The sequence below is a fragment of the Aplidium turbinatum genome, chromosome 10 (genome assembly GCF_918807975.1).
Source record: "Aplidium turbinatum chromosome 10, kaAplTurb1.1, whole genome shotgun sequence".
Classification (NCBI taxonomy): Eukaryota; Metazoa; Chordata; class Ascidiacea; order Aplousobranchia; family Polyclinidae; genus Aplidium; species Aplidium turbinatum.
In genome coordinates this window covers 8,964,706-8,992,262 of record NC_137481.1, presented here as the reverse complement: position 1 = coordinate 8,992,262, position 27,557 = coordinate 8,964,706, and the positions used below count along the sequence as shown (strand labels likewise).

At 36.8% G+C, this 27,557-nt stretch overlaps 1 protein-coding gene across 3 annotated transcripts; it reads right to left on the bottom strand.

The window, feature by feature from the left end:
* Positions 1–98: 98 nt before the first annotated feature.
* Positions 99–26,337, bottom strand: LOC145778151 (short transient receptor potential channel 5-like). 3 transcript variants are annotated; one of them, XM_082589577.1, is made up of 19 exons: positions 26,214–26,337; positions 25,893–26,049; positions 17,635–17,779; positions 17,122–17,307; positions 15,353–15,908; positions 13,581–13,707; positions 12,587–12,662; positions 10,124–10,314; positions 9,846–9,967; positions 9,170–9,265; positions 7,639–7,856; positions 6,716–6,908; positions 5,855–6,055; positions 5,152–5,287; positions 4,873–4,994; positions 3,647–3,859; positions 2,304–2,558; positions 1,732–1,856; positions 99–1,405 (listed from the first exon to the last, which is right to left on the bottom strand). In XM_082589577.1, the coding sequence occupies exons 3-19, from the start codon at positions 17,751–17,753 to the stop codon at positions 1,294–1,296; spliced, it is 3,048 nt and encodes a 1,015-aa protein (XP_082445703.1). In that variant the 5' UTR covers positions 17,754–17,779; positions 25,893–26,049; positions 26,214–26,337; the 3' UTR covers positions 99–1,293. The 3 variants fall into 3 exon arrangements, with proteins under 3 accessions (XP_082445703.1, XP_082445704.1, XP_082445705.1); XM_082589578.1 differs by lacking the exons at positions 25,893–26,049; positions 26,214–26,337 and adding an exon at positions 18,946–19,083; XM_082589579.1 differs by lacking the exons at positions 25,893–26,049; positions 26,214–26,337 and adding an exon at positions 18,946–19,083 and having other exon boundaries at positions 9,846–9,964.
* Between the last annotated feature and the right edge of the window lie 1,220 nt (positions 26,338–27,557).

Sequence of the window (27,557 nt, the reverse complement as noted above, 5' to 3'; positions counted from 1 at the left end):
CACTCCCTGCTCACGAGATATTGCGGGTTCATCTTGTTACTATCAGTAGCAACAACTCTGTTTCTTGGTCGCAACGACGTGATGACTCCCAGTAGAACTGACATGATTTAATACGTTGCAGGCTCAAAGCAAGGCAACAAGATATAAGAAATATGAATCAAACTGAACGAGCTGAGAAATATTGTAGGCCAACGCAAAATCGGTTCATCGCAGTGCTGTGCACATAACGGCATATTCATAATGGAGTTCAGACAGATCAAAAAACAGAGCGAGAATGATTTCCATTGAAATCTCTCTACAGCATGACTGCAATACATAAATATGTTGGCTTTGTTCAAAGCGTCATTACTTTAGAAACGAAGAGCCAGAGCAGGAATCAAACGTAACACTGGAGTTTTCATGCCGATTTGTGTGCGGCAGTCGTACTCGCATGGCAACCACGTGTTCTTCTTTCAGTCCAAGTCACGAATGTTGAGTACTGCCAGTTTCATAAATTTCTTCGATACAACAAATTGAAACATTTGCGAAAATAAATTTCTCATGTAAATAATAATTTGAAACATTTTGGACCTCTTGGATTTCAATCAGGAAAAAATCTTCTCTCGTGTTGAAGTTTGAAGGATGAAAGAAAACCAAAATAATTGTTGGACGAGTCGACAAATCGTAGTTAGACATGGTGAGGCCTCGAAGACAAAAAAGTAAAAGAATGAATCAAAAAAGTTGATGATAAGGCACAAACAGGCATGGGGCACAATCAACCATGAAGGCACAAAAAAGTCCATTTGCTGCGAGGCCAGATACTGGTTTCAAAATACGGTGAACAATAACATGCAAAAGTTTAGAGTTATTTTTTGTATTTTGATATTTTTGGGCATTAAACCACAATAACTCAAGTGTTTTGAGTAAAAAAATGTCCCTTTCAATTGCAGGACTGAAGAAATGGACAGAAAAAATGTGTTGAAAAAAGTAAAACAAGCAATAAAACTCAACTGCGCAAACTATATGACAAAGGGTTTTGCAGATATAGAACTTTAAGTGATGAATTCTTTTGAGAACGTATTTTACGGAAAATCAGCGCTGAATGCAAAGAAAACAGTGCGCACAAACAAACGTCCCTAAACAGTGTAGTAATTCAACTTTATTTCACACGCAAAATACTGATGACGTTCGCTTCGTTTTTGCGTTCCACTTTTCAAGCTTTCGAGTTGAAGCGCTGTTTCAAAAGAGTTTGGTCAAACTGAATTTCCTAAATTTTGTTTATTAGACGGCAACTCTTTAATAAACGCTATCTCGCTAGCTACTGTCATCGGCGATAGTACTTGGCCTTCGAGGCAGGTTTGGTCGATTGGGTTGCTGGTCAATTTCGTCGTGCTGGAAATCAGGGAGAAGATAACGGCGCAAGTATCTGCGATAAAAGTAACATTATTGAAGTTGTGAAGGCATTTATCACGTATAATCGTCAGTGTCAGCCGTTCAAATGCAAAGTGGTTTGTTAATTGAAAATTGCTACTCAGCAAGAACATCGTTTTTTTTTATATATATTGATCCAACGTCTGCAGACGCAGTGAGGATTCTGAGCCCATATGTCAACAGAACGGAACTTTACCCTAACCAGAAGTAGGCTGGTACAACAACGTATCAAAACAATCGGAGATAAAGCATCAGCATAGGACTTAAAATATGTTTGAAAAGCAATAAATGCAATGACATGTTGTTAAAAGGGTTTATCACCTTTGAGTAATATTGGCTACAGCTTGTCGGTACTTTAAGTTTTCCCGCTTGGTGGCCTCTTGTGACGCTTCCCGCCTTGCATTGTGTCTCGAAGGAGCCCGAGTGCGACATCTATCTATTTTTCTCTGCAATCGCATAAAGTTGTTTTAATAAGGCTTGATTGTCACAAATCAAAAAGGTAAGCTGCATCTATTGGTTAAGCCCTTCAATGTGGAAGTTGAAGTTAGCTGCTGCTTCATGATCGGCTGTCTTCCAAACACATTGCAGTAGAAAACTTCTCTTGGACATGTGAACGTCAAACAACATGTCAATTAAACTTATCATCCATGCAAAGGCCTCTGTTTATGATCTTCCCGCAGTCACTAGTTTTGAATTTGAAAACTCTCGCTTAAACAATCGTAAAAACAATGCAACGAGTAGGCACTGTCTGTAAACGGCGTCGTTTTGTTGAGATTTACCTACGGTGCGACAACATGAGCAATTTTCGAATTAGAATTTTGCAAAATATTTAGAAAGATAGGAATTTTTTGCATTGGGAGTGTAGCTGCGTCGTTATTAACGTGACAGCTTACCCTTATGAAATTCCAGAAACTTCTCAAGTCCCTGGTTGAGGGAATCAAGTTCATCGGGGGAGGTCTCGGATACACTCCTTTGCGGATAAACTTCATCCACATCCCGGATCGGTGGAATTTCCACTCAAGTTCCGCATTGTTCCGAACCCGGTCGAAGGAATGGGACATCATGGCCACTAACATGTTCAACATCACCACCACGGCCCATACGTGAAATACCATGGAAACAAACTGTCCGGCGATTTCTGTAGCACCCTTAAAGTTAAATAAAAACAAATGTCAAATTTGAGAATCTATCATCAGACAAAAACAGAGAACACCATAAACAAAATTCTCTACTAAAAAAAAAAATAATTGTTGATATTGTAGTTAGACCACATTAACTTAACTAATTTAAAAGAGAATAAAATAGGTTAAAAATAGTTAAAAAAATAGAGATTACCACAGTAAATTGATGAATTTAAAGTTGTTGAAAAGCTTTCGCCAAACAAGTGTTACTTAGTCAGTATATATCATTTTTGATTTCAAATGGTATAATAACGGTTTACTTAACTACAAACAGACTTAAATACGTTAAACGTAAAATGTTACAAATAATAGTAATCTGCACAAAAATAAAAGTTAGGAGTTAAGTGGGAAAATAGTTCGTACTATCAGCTATGCGCAATGACATGAACAATATACTTAGCCTACAATCTTTCATCTAAATCCGTTTACGTATTTTTATGTTGACGTAACTTAGAAGCTTTAACCGAAACTTTGCAAAACTATCTCATATAATACAATTTTGGTAAAGAGGTTACTTTCTTCAACCACAGACATATACAACCAAGCAACCACACGGCATTTAACATAATCCATTAAAATTGAACATAAACTATAAGCTATACAATCCTCGCCTCAATACACAGTTGTTTGCCTCAGGCGCTTCTTATTTACTCAACGTCTTTTCTTGATGCGTCATATGATGCGTCTTTGCCTCGCGTAATTTAAACGCCATGTGATGAGCCTTTCTCCTATGCTCTGCCGTTTCATTTTGCATTTCGTTTTTCAATTTCAGTGTTTAAATCAGTTATTCATTTTCATTGTAGATATGATAAGCAGTTATTTTTTTCTTACTTGATAAGGGCTAACGTGTGTATGGCCAAAAACGTTTGTAGCTTATAGTTTATGTTCAATTTTAATGGATTATGTTAAATGCCGTGTGATTGCTTGGTTGTATATATCTCATATAGTTAAGCTTTGATGAGAAATAATATTCTTCACGTCACAAGAACGAGCTTCTGGTTTCACTGGCTACAACGTATTTTTTGTTTAACACAGAACGCCACAAAAAAAATTACCCGGTAGCCAGCACTGGAATTATTCGCATGGACATTTGGTATTTGAGTGGCCGTGGGTGGTTCTTCTCCCCACCCATACCCATACAATGTCCAATATTGCTCCAACAATGAATAGTAGATATAGGAGTAGACAGGATAGCAGTCATCCTGATCGTAATCGTGGTCTTGTTGACACATTTCAATCACAGAGCCTGGATGCCGGTGTATCTTTGGCTGTAAATAACAGCATAAAGATGAAAAGATTTATTCGTTAGCTGGAAGCCGACCAAGCTAGAGATATTCATGTCGTAACCAGGATTATGACTAGTCGTTGAAAATTTAGACTAAGTGGACAAGGCAAGGAAGCCAATCTTCGTGTCCACGCTCAGGCATGCCTTGAGTGTCTTGCCAAAGCCACAGCCTCATGCTTTTGAGCGATGTTGAACCGCGCCCTTTCGAACGTCGAACTAGGGTTCTCATCACTCGGCTATGCAGCTTATATTGTCACAATAATCAAGGTAGGCCGCTCCACACAAATTTACTTTTCTGCAAACACAAGAGAATCTCCAAGGGATATGTGTTTATCTGGGCTAACTAAAGAATAACTGCAATTTGTACACACTACAGCGTCAATGCAATATTCCATAATGATGAAAGGGGAATGATCACAACAGACATGTCTTTATATCTTAACGGTGTAAATTTTTATAAAATAAAACAATCAAAAGTTGATTTGACAAAGTAAAGCTGGTCTTAACAGTCAAACTAGCCTAGTAGTTGGTTTTAAATCTTTATCCTCGGACTGACAAAGCCTTGATTGGTTATTCCTGGTAGTTTCGCATACTTGTAGACTTTACAATGCAGAGGCTCTTGTCGCAAGGCCGGTTACCGAGATTGGCAGAGTGAAGTTTTCCGATTGTTGATGTGTTTTTGTCGGGGAATTATTCCATTCACTAGGTGCCGCTGAATGGACAGCAGTCGTGAAATGCGTTGCTCAAGCGCACACTCCGAGAGTCGAACCAGCGCCGCGTGATCTTGAGACAGGCGGACAACCACTGAACTAACGGGGCTGACATGTTAACAGTTCTGGGGAAACATGTTACATCTGCCACAGAAGACGTAATACTAATTTGTAACATTGTGTTATGACAAGCAACGATCATTATCGCTTTGTATGTCATCGCAACTGAACAACATGAATGGTGAAGTAATAACTAAACTATTTACAAAAAAAAACATTTGCTTACCCTTCCCCACGCCCAATACAGTTGAGTCATGGCAAAGGCAAATGCCAAGAATGTGGCAGCAAATATGAGGAGAAAGCGTATTGTGTCCACCAACATTTTATCAAGAGAAAGCTGCAGTGGTCCTTGAAAACACAAAAAAACAAATTTTAAAATATTTTTGAACCAAGTGTGAATTTTTAGGTGTGTATCATGAAGGGTGTGTTAAAGATGGATGAATGATTTAGTTCGAATATCACATTTCTTTTTTGCTTTAAACGCAGTTAGTTGGTGAAATCTTACCAAATGTTCTATCAGTGTACAGAAGCTCCATAGCCCGAATATGGATCAAAAGATATATGACAGCAAGGGCAAATTCTGAAATGGTGATGGGCACTGCCTCTGAGTAACTCCACTCACTTCTGTTGCATTTATGAGTCTGAAAAATGTATGAAAATATTATAAAATCATTTGTCCATCAAAGTCATTTTCTGGCTAAATTCAGGTAGATTTCTTCCAACTTACATAGAAATGAACACATATTGAAAGCTCGAGATATGAAACCACAAAAAATAATGGTGTAGGCTGGAGTAGACTAAAATTAATAAATAAAAAAATTCACCAAAAGATTAATGTCGGTTGATAAATAGATTCACATGTCCGATCAGGTAGAAGATAAATTAATTATAATAACTGTAATAATCATGATTTTGTTTGCGCCCATTGCGACGACATAGGCTACAACACAAGAGGCAATAGGAAGCATCGAAGAGACATATAGCCTACAGTAGGGTAGGCTAGTCACCGTACAGTAACTACAGCTAAAGCAATCTAATACTGCAAGAAGAAATCTAAATCCGCATGGATTTTTTTTCGTTGTTTACTGGGCGAAAATGGTGGTCAGACCTTTAGAAGCAGTTTTTTGTGTGCTACAAAAAAATTATCTGTCAATAATAATCCCAGGCTTTGACTATATCGCAGCCACCAACTTCAACCGTATAATTACCAAAATTGAGTTGTTCAACCCTCCAGCTTGACTGTTTTTATCTCCAAACGGACATTCGCTCGGTGCCATGCTCCCGAACATCGAAAGCTCGTATATCTTCAAAATTATGACGATAATAAACAAACCAGAAGATGCTAAATCGTTTAGCATCCAAACATTGGTGATGAATTCTTTGAAACATACATCGCGTGCTTTTTTGACCTGAGAAAATGACAAAAAGTTTATAACAGCAAGTTTTACACTAAGTAAGGAACGTTACTTACAAACTTCTTGATGGGGTATTGAAGTTGATTGATATTTCATGGCCGCGTTTTTTCATCTCTTTTTGATTCTAGCACCCTAATGAACAGGCATGGACAACAACTTTGCACTCTGATAGTTTTGAACACACCTAAGTGTTAACATCCCACTAATAGTCTACTACAATGCAGGTTATTTTAATGAAGTTTCTTCATGATCAGTATTGGGCTATACTGACATAGCCTATATTTAACACTTTACAGCACCTCCAAAAGTCAATTCCACCATCTCCAGTTGAGAAACGCCATTTTAATGGTAACCCTGATGCACGTACATTAAGTCTACAAGCCAGAAGCCACATATTATAAAATATAGTTAAATTGTATTTTGACTAAAGATTCTTGCTTAGCTATCTTGCAGAAATGTTACTATACATAAAATAATAAAAAAATAATAATTTTCTGATGTCTTTTCTTTCTCACAAGAACCAGTGTTTGTGGTGGTTAAGTCTTAGAAAAAATCAAGAGAACTTACAGACTGGAATCTTGGCATCCAACGGCAGGTTATCAAAAATTACATTCAGGAATGAGATAAAGACAAATAAATACATAGAAGATATACCTGGTTCGCTATTCGAGCCACAACCCAAAGCAAAATAAGCCAATCTATTGGATAAACCTCCATTCCCAAACAGTCGCACTCGTAGACCATAGTGAGCAATGCTAATCGCAATATCATCAAAATAAGAAACATTATTTCAGAGGTGATGTGACAACTCATGTTGACGATTGGGTTTCGAAGCAGTTTGCCAACTCTGTGGAATACATAACATATTTAAAAACGTATTATTATAAAAACAATGTTGTTCTCCTGTATCTTATTGCGGTAGGTGCGGTGCTATCGACATTAAATTCTTCCCAGAATATTGTGGTATAAGTATAGCCTACTTGCAGGAGTAAATAAAACCAAACGTGACGCTGAAGAAACAAATCCGTTTCATCACACATGACTATATAAACCAGGCCAAATTTCTATCATAAACTCAAGAGCTTTTTAGAGTATATGGACTATGGAGAGCAGTGGCGTAGCGTGACAGTCTTTTTAGAAGTAAACTTTCTCGGTAAACTTCAAGCGTATGGTCCACTTATATAAACAAAACAAACGGTGGAGCTGAATCGGTTACACCGCACTCAGGCTTTTTTTTTATATGGAAGTAGGACTACAGTTTACTGTAAAACGTGAACACCCAAAAACATGGTCAGTCACCTTGAAGTATGCTATTGATAGAGAGTAATAACCAGTCAATATCACAAACTATGTTGTGTTTTTTATACAACTATCTCTTAGCCAAGGTAGCCATTTTTTTCTGTTTGGGTGCTATAAAGGTGCTTCAAACTCTACTAGAAGCCTAACAAAAGCTAGTTACATTTGTGAAAGTAAAAAGTTAGTTCGTAGGCCTACACATTTTGTTTTTAAATTAAATTGGTTTGTTTTCTTTTGCATCTTAACAATTTTATCACATTTTGTGTTAATGAATGTCATACTTTGATTCTGGAGCAACAATAAAGGCAAGACAAAGGATAGGAAATATCATTGCCAGCAATATTCGAGTTCTCAACGTGCGCCAGCCGTGTTCCGAATCAAACAAGGTTCCTAATCGCAAGGAGGAGATAGCGAGCTGACTGTTTTCATGTGCAACAAAGCGTTTCATTCGAACTTCGATTCCGCGTTGCACAGGAGTGAGGTAGTTGCGTTGACTCGTCTGAAAAAAATAGTCTTTAAATTGTTCAAACTCAATAAAAAAAGCTTTGCATATCTTTACGCTTGCTTATTGATAAAATTTTACATTAAAACAGGAAGTACAAGCTTCACAAGTAGGTTTTAGTAGCAACATTGTGGCCCAGAAATTTACCAAAACTCCTACCTATCTTTTTTACTTAGTCTCTTGGTAACCTGGAGTGTTTAAACAGCATTATATTGATTGCATTCAAATTGATCAGAAACTACAAATAATGATTTTTTGTTGTCATGTATCAACAGTGCTCACGAATGTTATCACACAACATTGTGATTATCACATTAATCATAAACTAAGGTGTATGCTTGTAAGAATAAATCTGCGTATGAATTCTTCTTAGTGTTTGTGTGAGGTGGGTGCAGTAGCGTAGCCAGGAATTTTGAAAGGGGGGGTTTTGACCACCCAGCGACGGGGGGTATGGGGGGCCTCCCCCAGAAAATTTGGAAAAATTACTTTGAATTTGGTGCATTCTGAGAGCATTTTCAACAAAAATGTGGGTACCAATATTCCTGTAAAATGGTGCTGTCTGGTAGCATAGCAAAAGGATAAGATCATGTTTTCTTCGGCATTTTTCGGAAATAAAGCTAAGTCTATGTCTTTTCTTGTTGCTAATTGCTGGCTGAGATGTTTGAATGTTTCGTATTGGCAAAACTCGCTCTTTTAATGCAATTTTGTTTAAAATTAGGCAATTTTTTTTAGACTGAAAACATCATTCGCTATATCGTGACGTCACACGCGTGCCAAAGGGGGGGTTGTAACCCCCAAAAACTCCCCTTGGCTACGCCACTGGCTGGGTGTGTGCAGATTTTTAACTTAGTAGCTTCGTTTGTGATTTGCATTTGGTGGAGACCCGGTGTCTATAATTCTACAAGAACAACTTCCAGTTTTGTAAGTTGCTTTTATGCAACACTGCATCCTTTTCTATTTAAAAAAAAATATTTTAATAGTTTTTGCCTTGTAACAAATGTTTCAACGAAAGCAACTTGTCCAAGATGATAGAATGCTTTTTAATAGAAGGTTTTTGTACCAGCAGAATACAATCACGTACTAATTAGATTATATTGTCACATTGTAGCAAAAATGTGTTTCAGCTTGCGGAAAGGCAAGCATATGATTGATCGACGTGTAGGCTACGCTGTGCTATCAGTTCACGCAAGTCCGTAGTTTTGTGCAAAAATTAAAAATAACAAATGAAGCTACTGTTTGACAGCTTGTGCTTGAACATCAGTGTCATTGAGAAGGCTGAATCATCTTTTAATCAAGTGAACGAAACTCACTAAACGACGTTGCCCTGGCGGATCAAATCGAAGTAAATTGGCAAGATCAGTTGCACTTCGAACTTCACTCAATAAATCGCATGCAAATTCTTCTACCTGAAAATTAACGATATTTCATCAAGATGTTGTGAAGCTGTAAAGCCATGTTAGGGATTTTTTTTCCGTTCAATTTTTTTCATATTTGACAAAATGATCAATTGATCATGTCATGACGTAGTCTTGCACAAAACAGAAAAAATTGTTAACTTTCTTATCAATTGAAGTTTTCCTTACTATATTTTAAATCGGATTTAAAAAAAAAAAAACGTTTTATGTTTTGACATAAGAAAGAAACCGTTAGGTTACTGTATGCATGCCTATCATTGCTAAACTTAAAGCCTAGCCTGAGACATGTAAATACTTCCAGGTAAGCCTGTAGCCAGCCATTTTCAAACGAGTAGGTTATGCCCAAATACGCAAATGTGGACCTTTTCGACAAAACGACCCGACTCCTTCTCAAAACTCCTCATTATTTATTGCTGTCTTAAAATGAAGGAAAGGGAAATCTTACGAGGAAATAGCCTGAAATTGCACAAAAAAGGACCTTTCGACCCAAAATGGTACATTTCTTACACACCATCCACGGAACTGTTATTGAGAAGATTTATCGATTGTAAAAAATGAGTTAAAATCTTACCTGGTCGGCAAGAGGCATATAAAGGGATCTCACAGTAGGCTCTTCCGAGACCTTTTTCTTCAATTTTCCGTACAAGATGAAGATATTTTCCAAAAAGTCCCAGTTACTTTCAGTGTCATCTACTAAAAGTATGATATCATGCTGTTGTAAAATCAAAAAAATAGGAGCTCACAAATTCTTAACGCATTTGTAAACTCAAAGAAAACAAAGTGAAAAAGGCTGAGAACTAACAAACTAGAAAAAATCCAATAATATAATATTTCTATTCAAGTATTTACCTTCCAAGCTTTCGTTGAAAGTCATCACAAGGTACGCAGGACTTGCAATGGCTCGGTAGTACAATATTTGGTGGTTGGACCGATCCCAGGCTTGCTCTAGGACAGACCTCTGCTTGTTTTCAGACCCAGAAATGCTGGTGTCGGGATCGTACTTTTTTGAAAATGCGCGCTTCTTACTTTCACTGGAAATCCTATTTCATCAATTAAAATGCAGAGTTAAAACACATAAGCACGGATAATAGAACAAGTAAGGTTACTGGAAAATGACATGAAAGTTGGAGACAAAATGGAGGTTCACAAGAAGGTTTTTGTAAGTTGGTTTAAATTATGCAAAATCACCACTTTTTATTTTCTTCAGTTAGACTAATGTAAAAATGCGTAGAATTAGCTCAGATTCGGAGATGCATAGCTCTACATTTCCGGACGACAACAGTGGAGATTGTAACTCTCATATCGTAAGTTAAATCTACGTGTAGGCAGTATTAGGCCTATATCAAATGTTGGCTTTGGAAAGATATACAATGGCAGATAGTCGTTTCAGCCAGGTGGGTCTTGTTAAGACTGGGTCAAGTCTGATCACAAGCACTTACCTCTGAATTGTTTTCATTAAATATATCAAAACAAAAAATTGCATAGTCAGAAATGGGAAAACGCTCGGAGTCAGTGGTATAGTTTGTAACACATTTGGTCACCTTGTAACACATTTATCATCAAAACTAATAAACTTCTTTTTTTCACCAAGCAATTGCAGTAACCAACTACAGATATAACTACTGTATATTGAAAAAACAATATTCAGACATGAGCCAGAAATCAGAGATGATGGAACCAAAAATATGTCAATTACATTTTTTTTTTCAAGTCAATCGCGATAACTCAAGCAAAAATACTTGATTGTGTAATAAAAATATGACAAGGTCAAAAAAGATCGCACAGCTCTTCACTGGTGCAGATTAGCACAAACAGTGAAACCCATTTGACTACTAACCGACAAGACTTCATCTCCAAGTGGGAAACTTCACTTTATCACTGACAATCACTTCACTGGTAATCAAGATAACAATGCTTTAATTGAAGGTTTGAAATATCGAGACTAAATTTGAGATCTTGCAAACGGGATATTAAATGATTTAATACTTCGTCTTTTGCTTTTTGGTAAAAAAATGTATTGTAAAACACACTTGCATTAAAATACATTATGTTGTTTAATCCAATGCTGATGTAAGAAAGAAAATGCATCAAAAGTATCATTATTATAGCAACTTAACTTCTCTGTCACAAAATGAAGTAAGAAAGATAATTTGATCTCATCTGACGTATAGGCTTAATACAGTTATAAATCTTAAAACTATTTTTCTAAGTTTCCTCGGGTCGTTTAATTTGCAAATTTTCCGAGATTTCAAAACTTGTGGTTCCGGTACATACCCCAATATTAGTCGTTAGCCTCTACAAATACGAAAAATCTTTCACACATCTCAAACAAAGTTCAAAAATGATTTCTCAACAAAAACAATCAGTTTAGTAGTGCTAATGCAAAGAAATTGTCTAATTGTGTGTTAATGTTGTGATATTACTTCAATTTATTTTAGCTACTTGTAACACGAGGACTACAAATGTTTTTCATTTTATGAAACGTAATAAAATGTGTTTGGAGTCAACGCTCAGAAAATTGCTTTCCGTTTTTTCAGCGGCTTACTTTGAAGCATGTTGTCTGTTACAAGACACAACAAGAAAGTCTTGCCGGAATTGGAAACTGATCTCAAAACAAGGCAGGTTTGGCTGTTGAAATGTCGCGGGTTAACTGACTTATAAATTTTGGCAACTGATAAAATGATTTAAACGTTATAAAGATCACATTCATGTAAAAAGGTCATGCACGTCTATTTGGCCGTGACTATAATCAGTTAATCAATCTTGGTTGCCACAAACGAGCATGTGCAGCCGTTTAAGGCATGTGCAGAGTGTTTTAAATGCACAACATCTCAGCCAGCAAACGTTTCCATTTTTACGTTATTTCAACGTTGTTTCACATTTGCTTGCCGGGGCAAGAACGGTAGTAATTTTGCTCTGGCTTCCTTTAACACACCAAGCAAGAGAAGTGATTTCACCAGCGAAAGCAGCATTAATGTCGGGTTTATTATAGCTAGTCATCACATTTTCCCGGTTGATTCTTTCAGTAGATGTTAGACTGCTGATTAGTCACTAAGTATTGTGTAAATACAATATCATGATGCAAAATCTTAACAAGGATATGTTATGAACAAATCTCTAAGAATTATTGTTAGAAAGATCATAAAACACTAAAGATCCTTAAAACTACGCAGTTTTAGGGAAAAACGGAGTCTCCAAGGCCATATATTTTTCAGCAATGATTTAATTCCAATACAAATTTACTACACATAGGCTGTAATTGATGAAAAATTGGTAACGTAAAACTGAATTTATTGAAACATGTGCTCTTACCTGTAACCGTGAGCATGTAAGATTTTTAACATGACGTAATCATTCTTGTGTGCAGCTAACTGGAAAGGAGTCAAACCTAAAGTATTATAATTTGCATTGAAAAAAGTAAACCAGTTCCGCGTTCAGACAACGACGAGCAGGTGGTTGGCAACAAATTTGTTCGAAAACAATGGAGCAAAGTGTTACTAGAAACATTTCCATACTTGCGTTTCATTCACTCGCGAAAACACAAGTTGATTTCCATTAAACGCATTTCTAGCTGCTCTAAAAGTTAAGATCCTTATAAAACCATAAAATTTATATTGCCCAGTCAGCAATCAACCTTTTTTACATTGATTCAACGTCTGAAGACTATTTGGCACTCTTGTCAGTGCGTGCGTCGGGCGATTGCGTTGTTGAGCAGTATGGCTGCTTCAAACCAAGCTCCAGGGCTCAAAGGATAAAGCAGCAAGTAACCTACTGTGTAGGTTTGCTTCTGAAGGAAGAATACAGCTAAAATGGGCCTAGCTGTCACATGTTTGATTGCCAAAACCCCAAATGATGTGCTACTGCTAAAAATTATAAACAAAGGTGAGGCCTAATTTTTACATTAAGCTTTGCCTGAAAGGCGATTTATCCACCTCTGTGAGTAACATCCCCGGATGTGAGCTAGTTATACGTTAAGTAAAGACCCGCACACAAAATAAAGCGCTAAGTTTGGCTATGACGCCAGGTTTACGTTATACAATGATTGTGTTAGCCCAATGCATAAAATAACCTCTTTGTCGTTTAGGGTAAACACAGGCGATGACTTTGTACATATTTGCTTCATGAATAAATATCGCCATGACTTCCAGCAAGAAAATCAGACTTTTACGTTTATTCCATATCTGCAGACGTTGAAAATACAAAAACAAAGTGGTTTGTTGGCTGGGATTTGAGTCAACCAAGCGTAAAGTAAAACGGTCGATTGAACGTTTTTGTAATGTAGTCCTGCTCATTGTCTTGTTTATACCTGGAGGGTAAAACGAGTCCTCTCCTGTGATCATTTGAGAGGTATCTGTGTCATATTGCATAAATAACTCGACAATGTCATAGTAGCGAAAGTCGATGGCGTGATATAAACACTCTCCGATGTCGATCTGAAGAAAAAAATCAGTGAGACAACTTTTAACGTTCCTGTACGCTAAAGCGATGTAAACAAGCAAGTTTCTTAAACGTTCCTCTGGCGTAGACGATGATGAAAGTATTGATGCTTGCCAAGATTAATTGATGCAAGACAAAAATAAAATAAACACAACAGCATTGTGAAAGAAGTAATATTGTAAAAATGCTATAGATTAAATTTAGCTCAACTAAGCCAAAGATTTTTTACGTCAAATACAAAAACTGGAACTGTCGTATACAAATGTCTAGACGTCTAGAAATGGTAATTTTTTCGTGACATGTTACGATTTCAGTAACAGTTTCTTCAAGTCAAATTGCCTGGTTCAGACAAGAGGCAACTCACAATAACTTGTTCAGGTATTTCTACTCAAAGAAAGCTGCAAAAGATGTGATGTGTCTGATTTGGTCTAGCTTTTAGTTGCTCTGCGTACGCTATTGTTGTCGTCTACGTTTTCTTTTGCTTTTTTCAGTAATACAGCCCACTGATGTACAAATGGAGGCATTTTGCTAACAATAAACAAGACAACTATAATTGTTGTCCAGTGAATTTTTTTTCATATTGATGCCATTGAACATTGCGGAGGAATTGCGGACAACACCAAGAAAATTATTGTTGGCCAAAAATGTCGCTTGAAAGTCCAAATGTGAAATGTCGCCAGCTCAAACTGTTCACTTTATTAGCCTGGTTTCATGCCTGAGCAGAATGCTTAACTACATTTTAAACGCCTTAAGCTCAAACCAACAAGTAAAACAAATGCTTGCAAGCAGCTTTTGTTTGCAAAGCGAAAATCTTCCCGTTATGACCACTGTTCAAACAAAAGACAGTTGTTTCTGTAGTCAGAGTTACAACGTCTTGGCCAAAATTGAAAGCAAATTTAAGTGATTTACCACCCCATCAGACAAACAAAATCATATAATTGCTATTTGAAAACTTTGTAAGCAGTTACAAAGTTCGTAGTTGCCTTGAGACACAATCTCTGCAAGTTACAATAAGCCAAGTTCTGTTTTTTTTTTTTTAGATAATTTCAACGTCTATCAACGTTGCTGGCTGGGGTAGGTGGAATTCACAATTGGCAAAACGGTAGTTTTACCAGAAACGAGCTTGGTAGGCTACATGTCTCAGTAAAAAGACAACCTTGGGTTTCGGTACGCGCTCTTCAACAGGGATTTTGTGGAACATTTAGTGGGGAGCGGGGTTCTGTGAGTTTAAAGGGTTCCGTGAGGGTTTCACGAGGGTTCCTCGTTTCTGGGGTAATTGATTTTTAGCTTCAGTATGTTAATGCGTCATTTTTAGTTCTTAGATCACCCTGCCGCATTTACAATCCAAGTAAGCCAGTGAGTTAAATAAGGGGTTGAGTGCAGTCAATGGCCAAAAAACATTGATAGTTGTTGTGTCACTTGTTCGCTGTTATGGTAAAAAGAACGCTATTGTTTTCAACCTAAATTTTTGTTGGCGGATTTCCGTGACAAAGTGAAAGTAAATCAGGGGTTTCGTCTAAAAACGTTGAAACGATGAAAAACTAATTACAAATCTCAGAATCAATAATTACAGTAAAACAATATAAAATAAAGTAAACTCTCTATCAAGGTTTTATTTACTAAATTTTATAACTTTCATACCTTGTAGCGCAAAAGCAAATCAAGCATGTCCATATTGTAATGTATCATGGCAATGAAAAGAGCAGATCTTCCCCACTGATCGCGGCAATTCTTGTTAAACTTAGTTTTACGTTTGCGAGGACTGGAGTCAGTAGAATTCACGGTAAGAGCGTTTTTTATTGCTTGTCGTCTCACATGTGGGCTCTGGTTGGCTAAGGACACTGGCAATGGAGCCGGACTGGTCGCTGCCTTTTGCCACAGTGCATGTGTAGATGGGCGTTTTGCTTGTGGAAAGTGCTTTCGCAACGGGAGTTTTCCATCGGTTTGAGAGGAATTAACCTCCAGCTCCACCATTTCAACAACTACAGGGCTTTCTGTGCTGCTGTTGTTAATTTTTCTGGTTGTATTTTCTAGGGAAGTCTTTGGTCGCGACCGTGGCTGAGGCTTGGGAGAGGCGCCTGTGTCTTTCACGCCATTCACTTTCACTTCTATCTCACCATCGTCACTGTCATCGGTATCGGGAACATTGGAGCTTAGAATATCTTGCACCTCTTCAAGGTCCCCAGCTTCCACAGCCCTATAAAAGTTTGCAACGATGATTAAACCGAGAAAAGACGCATTTTTTAAATTTAAACTTGACCAAGATTTTCATGGGTGTCAAACTCAACAAATTCATTGTTCATCACAATTTCGATTTCCTGTCAAATCCTTCTGTGGCAAAAATAGGAAGATATGTATTAAGTTGATTAAAACTTAGTGCAATCAATTAAGCACAGTTTTCAATCGCTTTTATCCACGTTATAGTGCCGCTCACTCTTCGAAACTGAAGTATTGCTTTAAGGATTTTTGCATGTAATTTTAATGCCAAACCGAACAGACAACCCATGATAGTTGTTAGTATCAAGCCATCAAATAAGTTCAAGTTACTGAGATATTTTTGAATGTGCAGGAATTCCGGTGTGGAAGTAGAAGTTAAACACGAAACATAAACATTGCAGCCTTAAGAAGTCTACAATTTGTTGGCAGCTAAAGTAGCCTCTTGAAGAAGACTTTTTCGGCTTACCAAAATTAGATTAAAAATAGCGTTGCTGTTTGAGTAAGTTTGAAGTTGAAGTAAAAGCCAAACTATAATTACATTTAACTAAATGAAATTCAGTTGATACCAAAATGTAATTCGTCAACAAGTTAGCATGAAGTCACCAAAAATACACACGCCTAAATTGGTCGATTTTCCTCTAAAGCCTAACAAACCAATGCCTTGTTTGGCTAACGATTGCTTGATTTGGTTAATGTTTCTTTTATAGAATACTCGAAGTAGGGGAACAAGAGAAGTACAGTACTTGAATTGTCGAAACTTTAGTCACAACAGAGATGATAGTAGTGAAATGATCGGATTATGAGCAGCACAATTAACAGCTTTAAGAAAACCGGAGATTATATGAGAATTAAAATTAGATCCCGCAACCTGTTTAAGAACCAGGAATTATATCATCGGTTCGGTTTAAGTTTTTGAAATTAAATGGTAAAAATTTGCTAAGTTAAATGTGTGAAAAGCACTCAAGAATGAAAAAGTATACAGTAGTAGATCCAGCCTATATGTTTGTAATAAATCACTTATACTTTTGCTCATCAAATCTCAATTGTACCCTTAAACGTCAACATACACTCACCATTGTTGTATAAAAAAAATTTCAAGCGCAGCTGTATCAGTTTCATTGGTAAAATTAAGTCCCCATGCTAGATGATTTTTTGCAAGGGCTGCAGCAAAGAACCAAAACTGCTGGACTTACTTGAGATAATTCAGTTCTTCCTCAACTATGTTGACCTCTCTATTTGTGACAAAGAGGTTCGTAAAAGCACCGATAGACTTAATTTTTGCGTAAGGCGAAAGGTTCATTCGCGGCATAGTGCCATATGGGTTTGGATCTTTATCCGAACCTGCGCCCTTTATTCGATCAATGGTCATCGTCTTCATTCTGTAAAAAAAACGTTATTCTCTTTAGCGCGTGGTACAGTAATTAAATCTTCACCCTTCGTACAGCAATCAATTGCAAATTCTTCTTTTGCTAAAACAGCCATAAACGGTTGGTTGAAATACAACTGCAACTATGATATAGGCCTACCGCCTTTTATCCTACGCATTTATGATAGGCTGCAGTTAAGCCAAATGATGGTAGTCTTGGACCGCGCAGTTACTACGTGGAGTACATGATGATTAGTCCTACAACACTTCATTTTGAACTGTAAGTAATGAAGATGAAATAGTATGACAAGGGAGAATTGTTGCGCGTTTTTCTGCTTACTCTTGCGGGTTTGTTGCATGCGGAGGGTAAAGTTGATTGCCTCTGCGTTTACGATATGATGCCGCTCTCACGCCCCAAAGCTCTTCTTCTTCAGCATGAAAGAGATTCTGTCGAGACATTTCCACAAGTGATGCTCGTGATGTTTCTATAAAATAAGTCAAGATAAAATTGTTGGACTCAGAGACAGATCAGACAAGAAATCGATCAGATTGCACAACAAATTCAAAATTTAATCTCACTGGTGATAAGTTAGAGTTAGACGAAAATCTTTTGTTTCTTGATGCAAAAAACAAACTAATCACACAACAAGAATGTCATACATATTCAATTTACAGTTTTAATGATACTTTTCGCCGTTTTTTTTTTTGCATGAATTATTACTTGCAAAATGTATTTCAATAGCATTTTTGACGTCGCTTTGGTGTTTACAAACGGCTCCACGTCGACTACATATTCCTATTTTAATTGATACTGCTAAGAATAAAAGTAACTTCAAGCAGTAGATTCAGTTGTTATAACAACCTCTTTAACGCAAACCGCTGTTTAAATTATCGCTTAATCCCTAAAGAGTTGCAAGATACACAAATGAATCAGTTCTTTTGTATCTATCTATAGTCTACTGCCTCTACTCTATAGAGTAGGTCACAAGGAATCAAATTGAAGCAAAACGCCACAGGCCTATTGTGGAGCGGAAAATAGCACATTAATCTCTCAAGCAATAATTTTGTTTCTTTTTTTTAAATTAACAAAAAATAGAATAAACCACTGCAAATATGAGCTTGTGCAGCTTCGCTGCAGTTCCATAGCTCAACAGCTACACTTTTAAATCCAAAAGTTTGTGCTTGGCCAAAAATAAGCGCGTGAGATGACGAAAATGGACAATAACCCAGCTGCTGAGCATCGAGTCAGCAATCAGAGCGAGCCAACGCTTGAGTTCTTTGCAGTTTAGGTCACGTTTTCAAATAGCTTTATTTCTTATAGCCTATGTAAGACATTTGCATGCAAGAGCAACACATCGAGGACCTGTTGATACATCATTTGACGCCATTTTCATGCTATTTTCAGCTCCCCCGTGTCTTATGCAACGCCAATATTACGTTTGTTATCGATCCATATATCTTGAATATGACAGTGCAAACACATCCCAAGGGCGTCCATATAATACTTGAACAGCCTTAGCTCAAGATGAATATAGTATATGCTTAATGGATGTAACAAATTTCGAACTGTGCGCCAATCAACTTAGTTCCTTTTGCGGCTTGCCATGCTAACTTCTAAAAGATTAAACCTGCTATAAAACAGATTACTTACCCCAACATTTTTAATGAGATGTTGAATCAATTTATGTAAAGCAGATTGATACCAATAGTTGAAAAATGGAAATAAAGTATCAACAACGGTTCTTTTGAAAAAGATTAAACTTTGTATCGAATATTATAAGCAATTGCCACAGCTGTATAAATAGCTTACAAATTACTTACAAGGTAAATCAAACAGCTAAAACAAAATACAAGTGATTTGTGACGTTTTCTTTGCATTGCTCAGCATTTCTCAAGTTCAATAAGTGTTATGATATTGTCTTACTCATCTCAGTTGGTTAATAAATTTAGCTGGTTGTTGAAAAATACCGCCCACCTTTACCAAGGTGTATTAAATAGGGTGGGCGTACAGTAGTTGTTGAAGGAAAGACAGCAGAGAGAAATGAATTGGCCAGCCTACTCTCGTTGGTGCAGATGGCTTAGTACTACGAGAGCCTTATCTTTTCATCTTCTAATTAATGCTTGGATCATGTATGAGACTCGACTCACCCTTACTTTACTAACCTACAATTTGAAAGTTATATAATTGATGTAGTGATGTTAGATGGCATAATCAATATAACCATAGCAAAAGACCATAGAGCCAGGTTAAAGCAGAAGAAACAAGTTTTTGTCCAAAATTTCACAGTTTTTTAGAGTTGTTGAAATTTATAAAATACTGCTTCATGTCATTCATGAGAATAAATTAAATCTTTGTGCTTAGAACTTTCCTTCATTTAAATTCTTGAAGGGATTTCACGGAGCAATGCACTCGCTGAATGTTCTCACCTTTCTTGCAATTGAATAAGTATTTTACCACTTCAATCACTCACCAAAAAACCACTTCAAATATTGGAAAACCCAAACCCATCAAACAATTGGAAAAAGGGCAAAGAAAATGAAATAACTTCACAGTATCATTACAAGGCAAAACAAAGGTGGTCGTATTTGACTTTGGGCAGAGGATCCATGTTTTGCCACCATATATACGCTATGGTTCCCGTACTACACTGAGTAGGGACTGAAGAAAGCACATATGCAATGATCAGATATTGATTAAAACACGATTTATCTTTTTGCAGATACCATTGCAGCGGGAACAAAACCGAGTTGCTTTTTAATATCTGTAAACTGCTTTCTCAAAGCAAAAAATTCTTAGAATAGTTCATAAGAGCGTCATAGACCTAATTTATGAGAGAAGTCCTTCAGTTTTCGTGGAATTTGTCTGTTTGAAAATCACCAAGTCATCTTCACATAAATACACTTTTGTCATTCTTGCTTCAAATTCATACTTGAAAATAGTTTCACATCTTGATACAACTGCTAAGTAGGCTACCGGCCAAAACACGCTCGATCTGTTTTCAAAGAACTTATAGCGGCACGTTGTTTGTTAGCATGCCCGCTCACAGGCGCGGATTTATGGGGAGGGCCCAGGGGGCCCGGGCCCCCCCCCCCCCCCGAAATTTTGTGAAAAATTGTAGAAATTGTATGTTTTCGCATCATATGGTTTGATATGCTTCTAAACAGCTGATATTAGTCCCTCGGCATCACAATTGATGAAAATGGTCGTTTTAATGTCTATTTTATAGCGTATTGTATATGTCGTAGTATCATTGTTCATATCTGTTTAGCTTTTTCTTTCTTTTTAATTGATTTTCAAATTTTCTGGCCCCCCCCGAAAAAAAACTCTTAGATTCGCGCCTGCCCGCTCATATACAGTCGTGGATGGGACAACAGCACTTCGGGGCATGATGATGGCGAGACATGATCAGGACACGATGGCCTTCACAATTGATTCGTTTATTGATTCATTCCAACAGAATAAGCTTGACGTTGAACGACAGAATCCAGGCAACAAGAACACCAAATGAAAAACACGGAACGACTGAGTGCCACCACCAGAAACGCTAATAACGCTCTGTCGTCCTACATTGCCATCAAGAGTTTTCCTTGAGTAAAAAACGAAAAAAGACTGAATCATAAATCATGGTTGTAGTTACATAAAAAGGACCCCAGTCGCGATTGGAAAAACACCACTGTAAGCATTGCAATCGCTGTACAAAACCACACAATGCAACATAACGGCAAATCTACGTGTGTACGAAACACTAGCCAGAATGCAATTAAGCATTTTTACAAAAATTCAGTGCTTACAATTCCCTAAATTATTTGTGAGCGAGACGCGGAATTGCATTAAAAGCCTGCAGTATTTGTATAAATTTAGTGGATTCCAGGTTTCCGACGTGACGCCAGTGAAGCGAAGCGCGTGAGGTCAAAGGAAGCTCTCGGGTGCTACAAGCTCGACAATTTGCCGGGACAACTCAAAGAAAAAAAAATCTGGATCTCAATCAGCAAAATTTCCTCTTTTTCTATTGTTTCAACGATCTAAAGTCTAAACTAATAACTTTTGCTACATGGAATAGGCTAAATAAAGCACCCTCTCTAATATTCATTGCTCAACGCACGCCTTGTCAACTATAACAACCATTTTCATTCAAAGTAAGAACATTACAGTTTGTTAGTGCGCTTCCGCTATCTATACAAAGACATCCGACCAGGCTTGCAGTTTAAGCTTGTCTGGCTTGACTTCTTTTTATGGTGTTTCAAGCAGCAAGGATTAGACTGACAACATACAGTAGAACTCATTTCAATTCTGAAGTCTACTGCAACTGTGCAGAGACAAATGTACAAATTCAGGGTTTGGCGCCTACCAGCTCTCAGAAAAAACATTATATTCCCTATATTTTGAAAAGCATCATAACGAATTTGCATACATTTAACGTTTCTTCTTCGCTTTCTGCTTTAATCATCTAACGAATTTTGATAACTAGCCTACTCCATGGAAATAACGCCACCCTGTAGCCTGCGTGATGCAAACAAAGGTTGTTGATCCCTGAAATCCACTAAATATTGATAATAATCTCTAATGTTTTATCCCTTACTCCAAACATACAGAATCACAAAAAAACTGCAGATTGAAGCCTAACACACCACCAGCAGATGGTATTACCCTCACTAATCTGCATTCATTTAAAATTCAAGTCACCTTTTCCGGTGGCATTGCCTCCACAGTTACGTCATTACTTTAGTGCATATTCATCTGACGAAGAACTTCCTTGTAATGAATCGGTATTACTGAATTGAACAAACCTGAGTCTAACACTTCAATGAATAAAAGTAGTTTAGGTTGACTTTCCCCTGGCTGGGTTATGAATATTGGCTACAGTTTTAAACAATTGTTCAACTAACATAGTTTCTCTAGTCATGGTAATATTTATACTGCCCGTAAACCGCTGAAGAAATGTTCCAATCTGAGGAATAAAAGATACTATTCCTGTTAAGCACGTCACAAAAGAAAACTGCGGTGAATAACTAATAAGTGATAAATTAAGCTCAGTTGTATTTTCACTTAAAGACGCAGAAACCAGCAAATCACAGCGTTTAATGCCCAGACCAACTAAGTTACGAGATTTGATTTGTTTTAGCCAAGCAAACAAAAATCTAATTTATGGCTGGGTGCACAAGCTACACGCCAAGTATCAAAGTCATTTTCGGTTCTTGCTTCTTCATGGGAGGTGATGTTCGACTGAGAAGAAATGAAGCCAGAGAAGAGGTTTCTCAACTCCAACTTGAAACATACTAAGCCTTATAATCCCATTCAAAACATCTAGCTGAGCACTTCAAAACATGTCAAACGCCGCAAGAATTTGAATAACTTGAACGGTGCTGAAAATACGGGGTCGCTGTGATACTTCAAAGAATAAAATAAAATCACCATGTACAGAAGGAAGGAAACTCTTAATTTACATTTTTATCTCAGGAAATTAGAATTCTTGGAATGAAAAAGAAGTCTAACAACTAAAGTAAACGTATTTTAAAGCTAGTTCTCATAACATTTTGTTTGCAATGGATCGCCATCTGCTGAAAGCCTTGTAAATGAATTTAAACAGCTTTTCTCGATTAAAGCGTACTGTATTTTTAAGAGAAGCGCTATGCAAGAGCATACCGCTGGTTAATTGAGAACAGCATAAGTTCGATGGCTGCAAGTGAAATATCAACTTGAGGTCTCAAAGCAAATCAACACCGGTACCGTAACGTCATACAATCTGGTGAGCAGACTCAGCTCAGTTCGCCGGAGGCTTCTGCCACTTGCTATCATTATCTTTCGCAGTAGAATCAGTTTATGCCGTTTCTTAAGAAGGGTTTGTTTTCTTAAACATGAGTTTTGTTACTAGTCGAATCTATTGTGTTCAAAAAGATAAAACACATAGCCTACATTGCTTTGTTTACTATACATACAAAATGAAGACAACGGCAGGTTTTCAAAAAATAAGCAACCATGCCACCTAAGACAAATTAAAATAATTTTTCAGAAAATATGGCACACTTGATCGCTGTTCCTTTATCGCAAAAAGAAGCCTGACTTCTTATTTCATTAAAAATCTGATATCTATCTGTCACACTAAACACTAGCATACACTTTTAGCCCTGTTATTTTCTCGGAGCAACAGGCCACAACTAAATCTGTGACCTACGTTCATTTCTGTGCACAACTGCGCCACTCAACAAGAATGCAGCACACCAGTGTCTTAATCATGCGTGACGTCAGATGACCAGAGGATTAATGCACAACGATCGTCATCAGAGCCATTCAGCCAGCAACACCAACAAACTTTCCAGATAATCCACTACTCTATAACGTTGCCAAATGACCGTATCCAGCCCAAACCCAAGTTGATCATATCACAAAATTATACGTCGGGCGCTAAACAATTCTCTGAAGACCATACGCGTGAGCAATGTATTTGAACAAAACAGTAGCCAGAAACAACGGCGCAAACAAAATACACCACCGCTGGCTGAGCGGATTTTTGCTCTGAAAAGTTTGTAAAACTGTTAAACAAACAAAGCACCATGGAACTTTACGAAGCTGAAAGGTAGGCTACTTAAAATATCATACTACTGGTAGATAATACTTTCTAAAAGCTGAAAAATACAAAGTTAAAAATTTACATATTCAACTGCAACCTGGTATTTATCTGAATGTTATTTATTTAGCTGCAATAAGCGGAAATATTTTTTGGGCGTTTTCAGGAAAAGAGATCTTTATTTCCTTGCTTCAGTTCCTATCATCACAATATGAAATGATGTGAGACTTAACACTTGATTTTATAATTAAATTATCGCATGCTACTCAGAGTGTTCTTAATCGCCTCTTTGCATATTAATTGAGGTGAGACTAGTTGATTGACGCGTTTCCTATAGCAAGACACAAGAACTCATTGCGATGGCAGAACAAGCCTACCTTCTTTTTCCATGGGATGAGAGTAATAGGTTTTTGACCGTCGATTCAACGTTGTGTTACGAGTATATTTAATATTTTTTGGATACGTTTGAAGTTAGAAAAGGAATGAAGGTTGCTCTTGTAGTCTACGAGGATTTTGAAGCTGTCCAATCCTCATTCTTTTAAGTGTATTTTAGGTTCTATATAAATTAAGCCATGAAACTTTACAAAGCCAACGCAAAGTTAATAGAAAGTAACAAAACAATTATGAAGCAAAGAATCCAAGTTTAAAATAAGGGGCGTGCAAATGTTTTAACCGGCGGGTTAAATATACTTAATTCGATTAGACCACGGGCCACACTTTGATTTAAGATATAAGTCGTCATCCAGGAGCTAGCAAAAATTAAATGGATCCTCCTTGACCTTCGAATGTAATCGCCTATTGCTGAAGATCAGGCAGTCTAAAAAAATTACGGATAATTATCATAACCAAATAGAAAACCATCCATACTCAATTGACTGATAATGACATTGATATACCTGAATTCTGAAATATGATCTCTCACATATCTTGCCAATGTAAGCTTTGACAGGTGTTGATTAGACAAGTGTTTATTATGGTACTGTGCCTTATCAACTGTTTCCCTTTTAGAACCAATATCAACTTGTCTATCTGTCTTTATCACTTTTATCAAATTATTTCACTTAATGCCTGAAGGTGGACACGAAGATTGGCTTCCTTGCCTTCCCGTCCACTTAATCTAAATCTGCAACCACCGGGTGTAAGCTTGAATAAGACAAAACTCAGAACTGGTTCATTCTAGGTTTTGAAAAAAAAGATAATTTTCTTCTGTGATTTTCTAAATTTTTTTCTTCTAATTTTAATGCACAAAGCTCCTATCAAAGTTTAAGTGAAAAAATTGTAATTTTATCGTAGATTGTTTGAGTTCTTACTTGGGGTTGTACTGTTTTTAATTAACAGAAATCTGAAATATTTTCAACAAGCCGGTTAATATATTGTACTACACTATAAGAAAAGCCGTGAAAGTCAACTTTGTAATCTTGAAAATCTTCTAAACTTGTTGCAAATGTTGAAAAGAATTATTCAAATTCTTTTTACATACGGTATTGGTTATTTAAATTTCTTTTGTTTAATATTTAGGAAATGGGTCGTTTATGTTTTGTCCAACTGCACTTACAGGAAACCTAATCTGAGTTGAAATTAGGAAACTTGTTGACAAACTTAAAATAACTCGACTGAATTTTTTTCAGTCGAGTGATTTTAAATCTACTACTATCAGGCAGGCAAAGTAACATATATCTTCGGATAAAGATGAACAAACTTAGATGCAATGTGATATTAAAAACATCAACAAGTAGCCCATGTAAAAAACAAGAACGTTACTGCGATTGCACTACAAAGAACAGATTTCCTGTGTTGTTTTTTTTCAAAATACGAGGGGTCCATATAAATCGGTGCTGCGGTCCGTGTTCTGGCCACGAGCCGTATGATGCACGTCTCTAAAATATAACATCAGTGAGCCAACCAGGCTTCACAATCACAAGTTTTAAACTTAAATGTTGATACTTATCAATAAGGCAATGCAAGGCAAAACACAAAGGAAAATGAAAGAGATAAAAGAAACATAAAAGGATACAAAATTTACAAAACTTACCAAAGAAAGAAATCGTAAATCATCAGCAGTAATTTCAAGTGAAATACATAGATTTCACATGGTTTGGTTGAATCGTGTGATGCACAGAAATGAAATAATGCTCGTGATCTTTGCTTGAAGGATTTGCGTTTAAAAGGAGCAAATTGACGATAGATCTCTAAAAAGAAACAAAAAACGTTTTTATTCAAAAACTACGAAAGTGAAAGTTTGAGCGTTAAAGAAACTTTTGCAAACAACTTGAATTGAAGTATTTTCAAACAACTGTAAGAAAATTATTATTGAAAAAAGTGCAGACAAAATTGCACTAAAGTGTAGACTTACCCAGCTAGAAAATCATGTATAGGAGTCAATTTGAAGTTGAATTAAATTAAAATTTTGCGTTTACAATATTTCATCGCTCATTTTCAGCAAATAACATTCTTATGAACTCGTCAAGACCTTAGACTATTTTGTAAGCGTATTTTAATAAACACTGTAAAAATAGTGACAAAGTGGTAAATTACTATTGCCACGATGCGTAGACGTAATAAATTTATTTTAAGGTCATAATCATGACGAGACAAGGAAAATCAGAAAACAATCCCAGACAGCAAAATTTATCGTTTTAACATTGATTTAACGTCTGGAAAGGTTGAATCAATGTTAAAATAACGGATTTTCCTGTCTGCGTTGAAAAACTCTCATAAAAATATTTAGATCTTCGCGGTCGTATTCTTGGATTTTTGTTTTCTAACTCCTCAATTTTGTAGATTCTAAAATAAATATTAAACTACTGCGTAATTTTAGATCGACTTATGAACGCGCGATCTTGGTTCATCGAGGTGCCTAAAGTTTAAGGGTTTACTCTTTATTACATTCATTTATACTCCTCTCAAAACATTATGAGGTCATGTTTGGCCATGCCTTGACAATTCTGCTTAACGTTGTCGGTAAGACTTCAATTTCACGTATCCGTTGGTTTGTTTACACGATCAACAAATTAAAAGTCACATGTTGTTCGGATCATTGTTGCCAAATTGGTTCACTGGGCGAGGCATTGAGCTGTACGATCGTCCGTGCTAGACAATAAAAAGCACCACTATAAGACATGAATTGCATTGCAGGGTTATATGCACAAATCTAACTATGCAAAGCACAACCTAGCTAAAAATATTTCCATTTTAACGTCTGGCAACGTCAAAACGATGATAACTTTTGCTAGACAAAAGCGTTCATTTTTCGTACCTAATTGAGGATGAGAGGGTTAAGCTCACTGAAACTGAAATTGGTTTTGTTTATTTTATTTACACCTACAATCTATTTTGCAAAGTTTTGCTCTTCTAACCAGTTCATTACATCCCTGACGTTTCAGTCTAGCTGCTACAGGTGTTTGAAGCCATTTGTTCCCTAAATGTTAGAAATATTTTTGTTTTATGCTGAAAATTTGAAACAAAACAAAGCAGTGATAGCTGGCCCGTTTGGAATGTATGTTCCCTGACATAGACCTGATGCTAGCCACTACTGGTCATGCTTTCTTCAATAGCCAGCACTGAATCGTCGCAAATTTTCCCCTTTAAAATAAATTAGAAATGTTGCAAAGAAGGTCAAGTTTAAGAACGTACAAATACAGGCCCTACAGCTCAGTTGATTAAACCCCTGACTTCACGAACGAAGAAACTTCAAGAT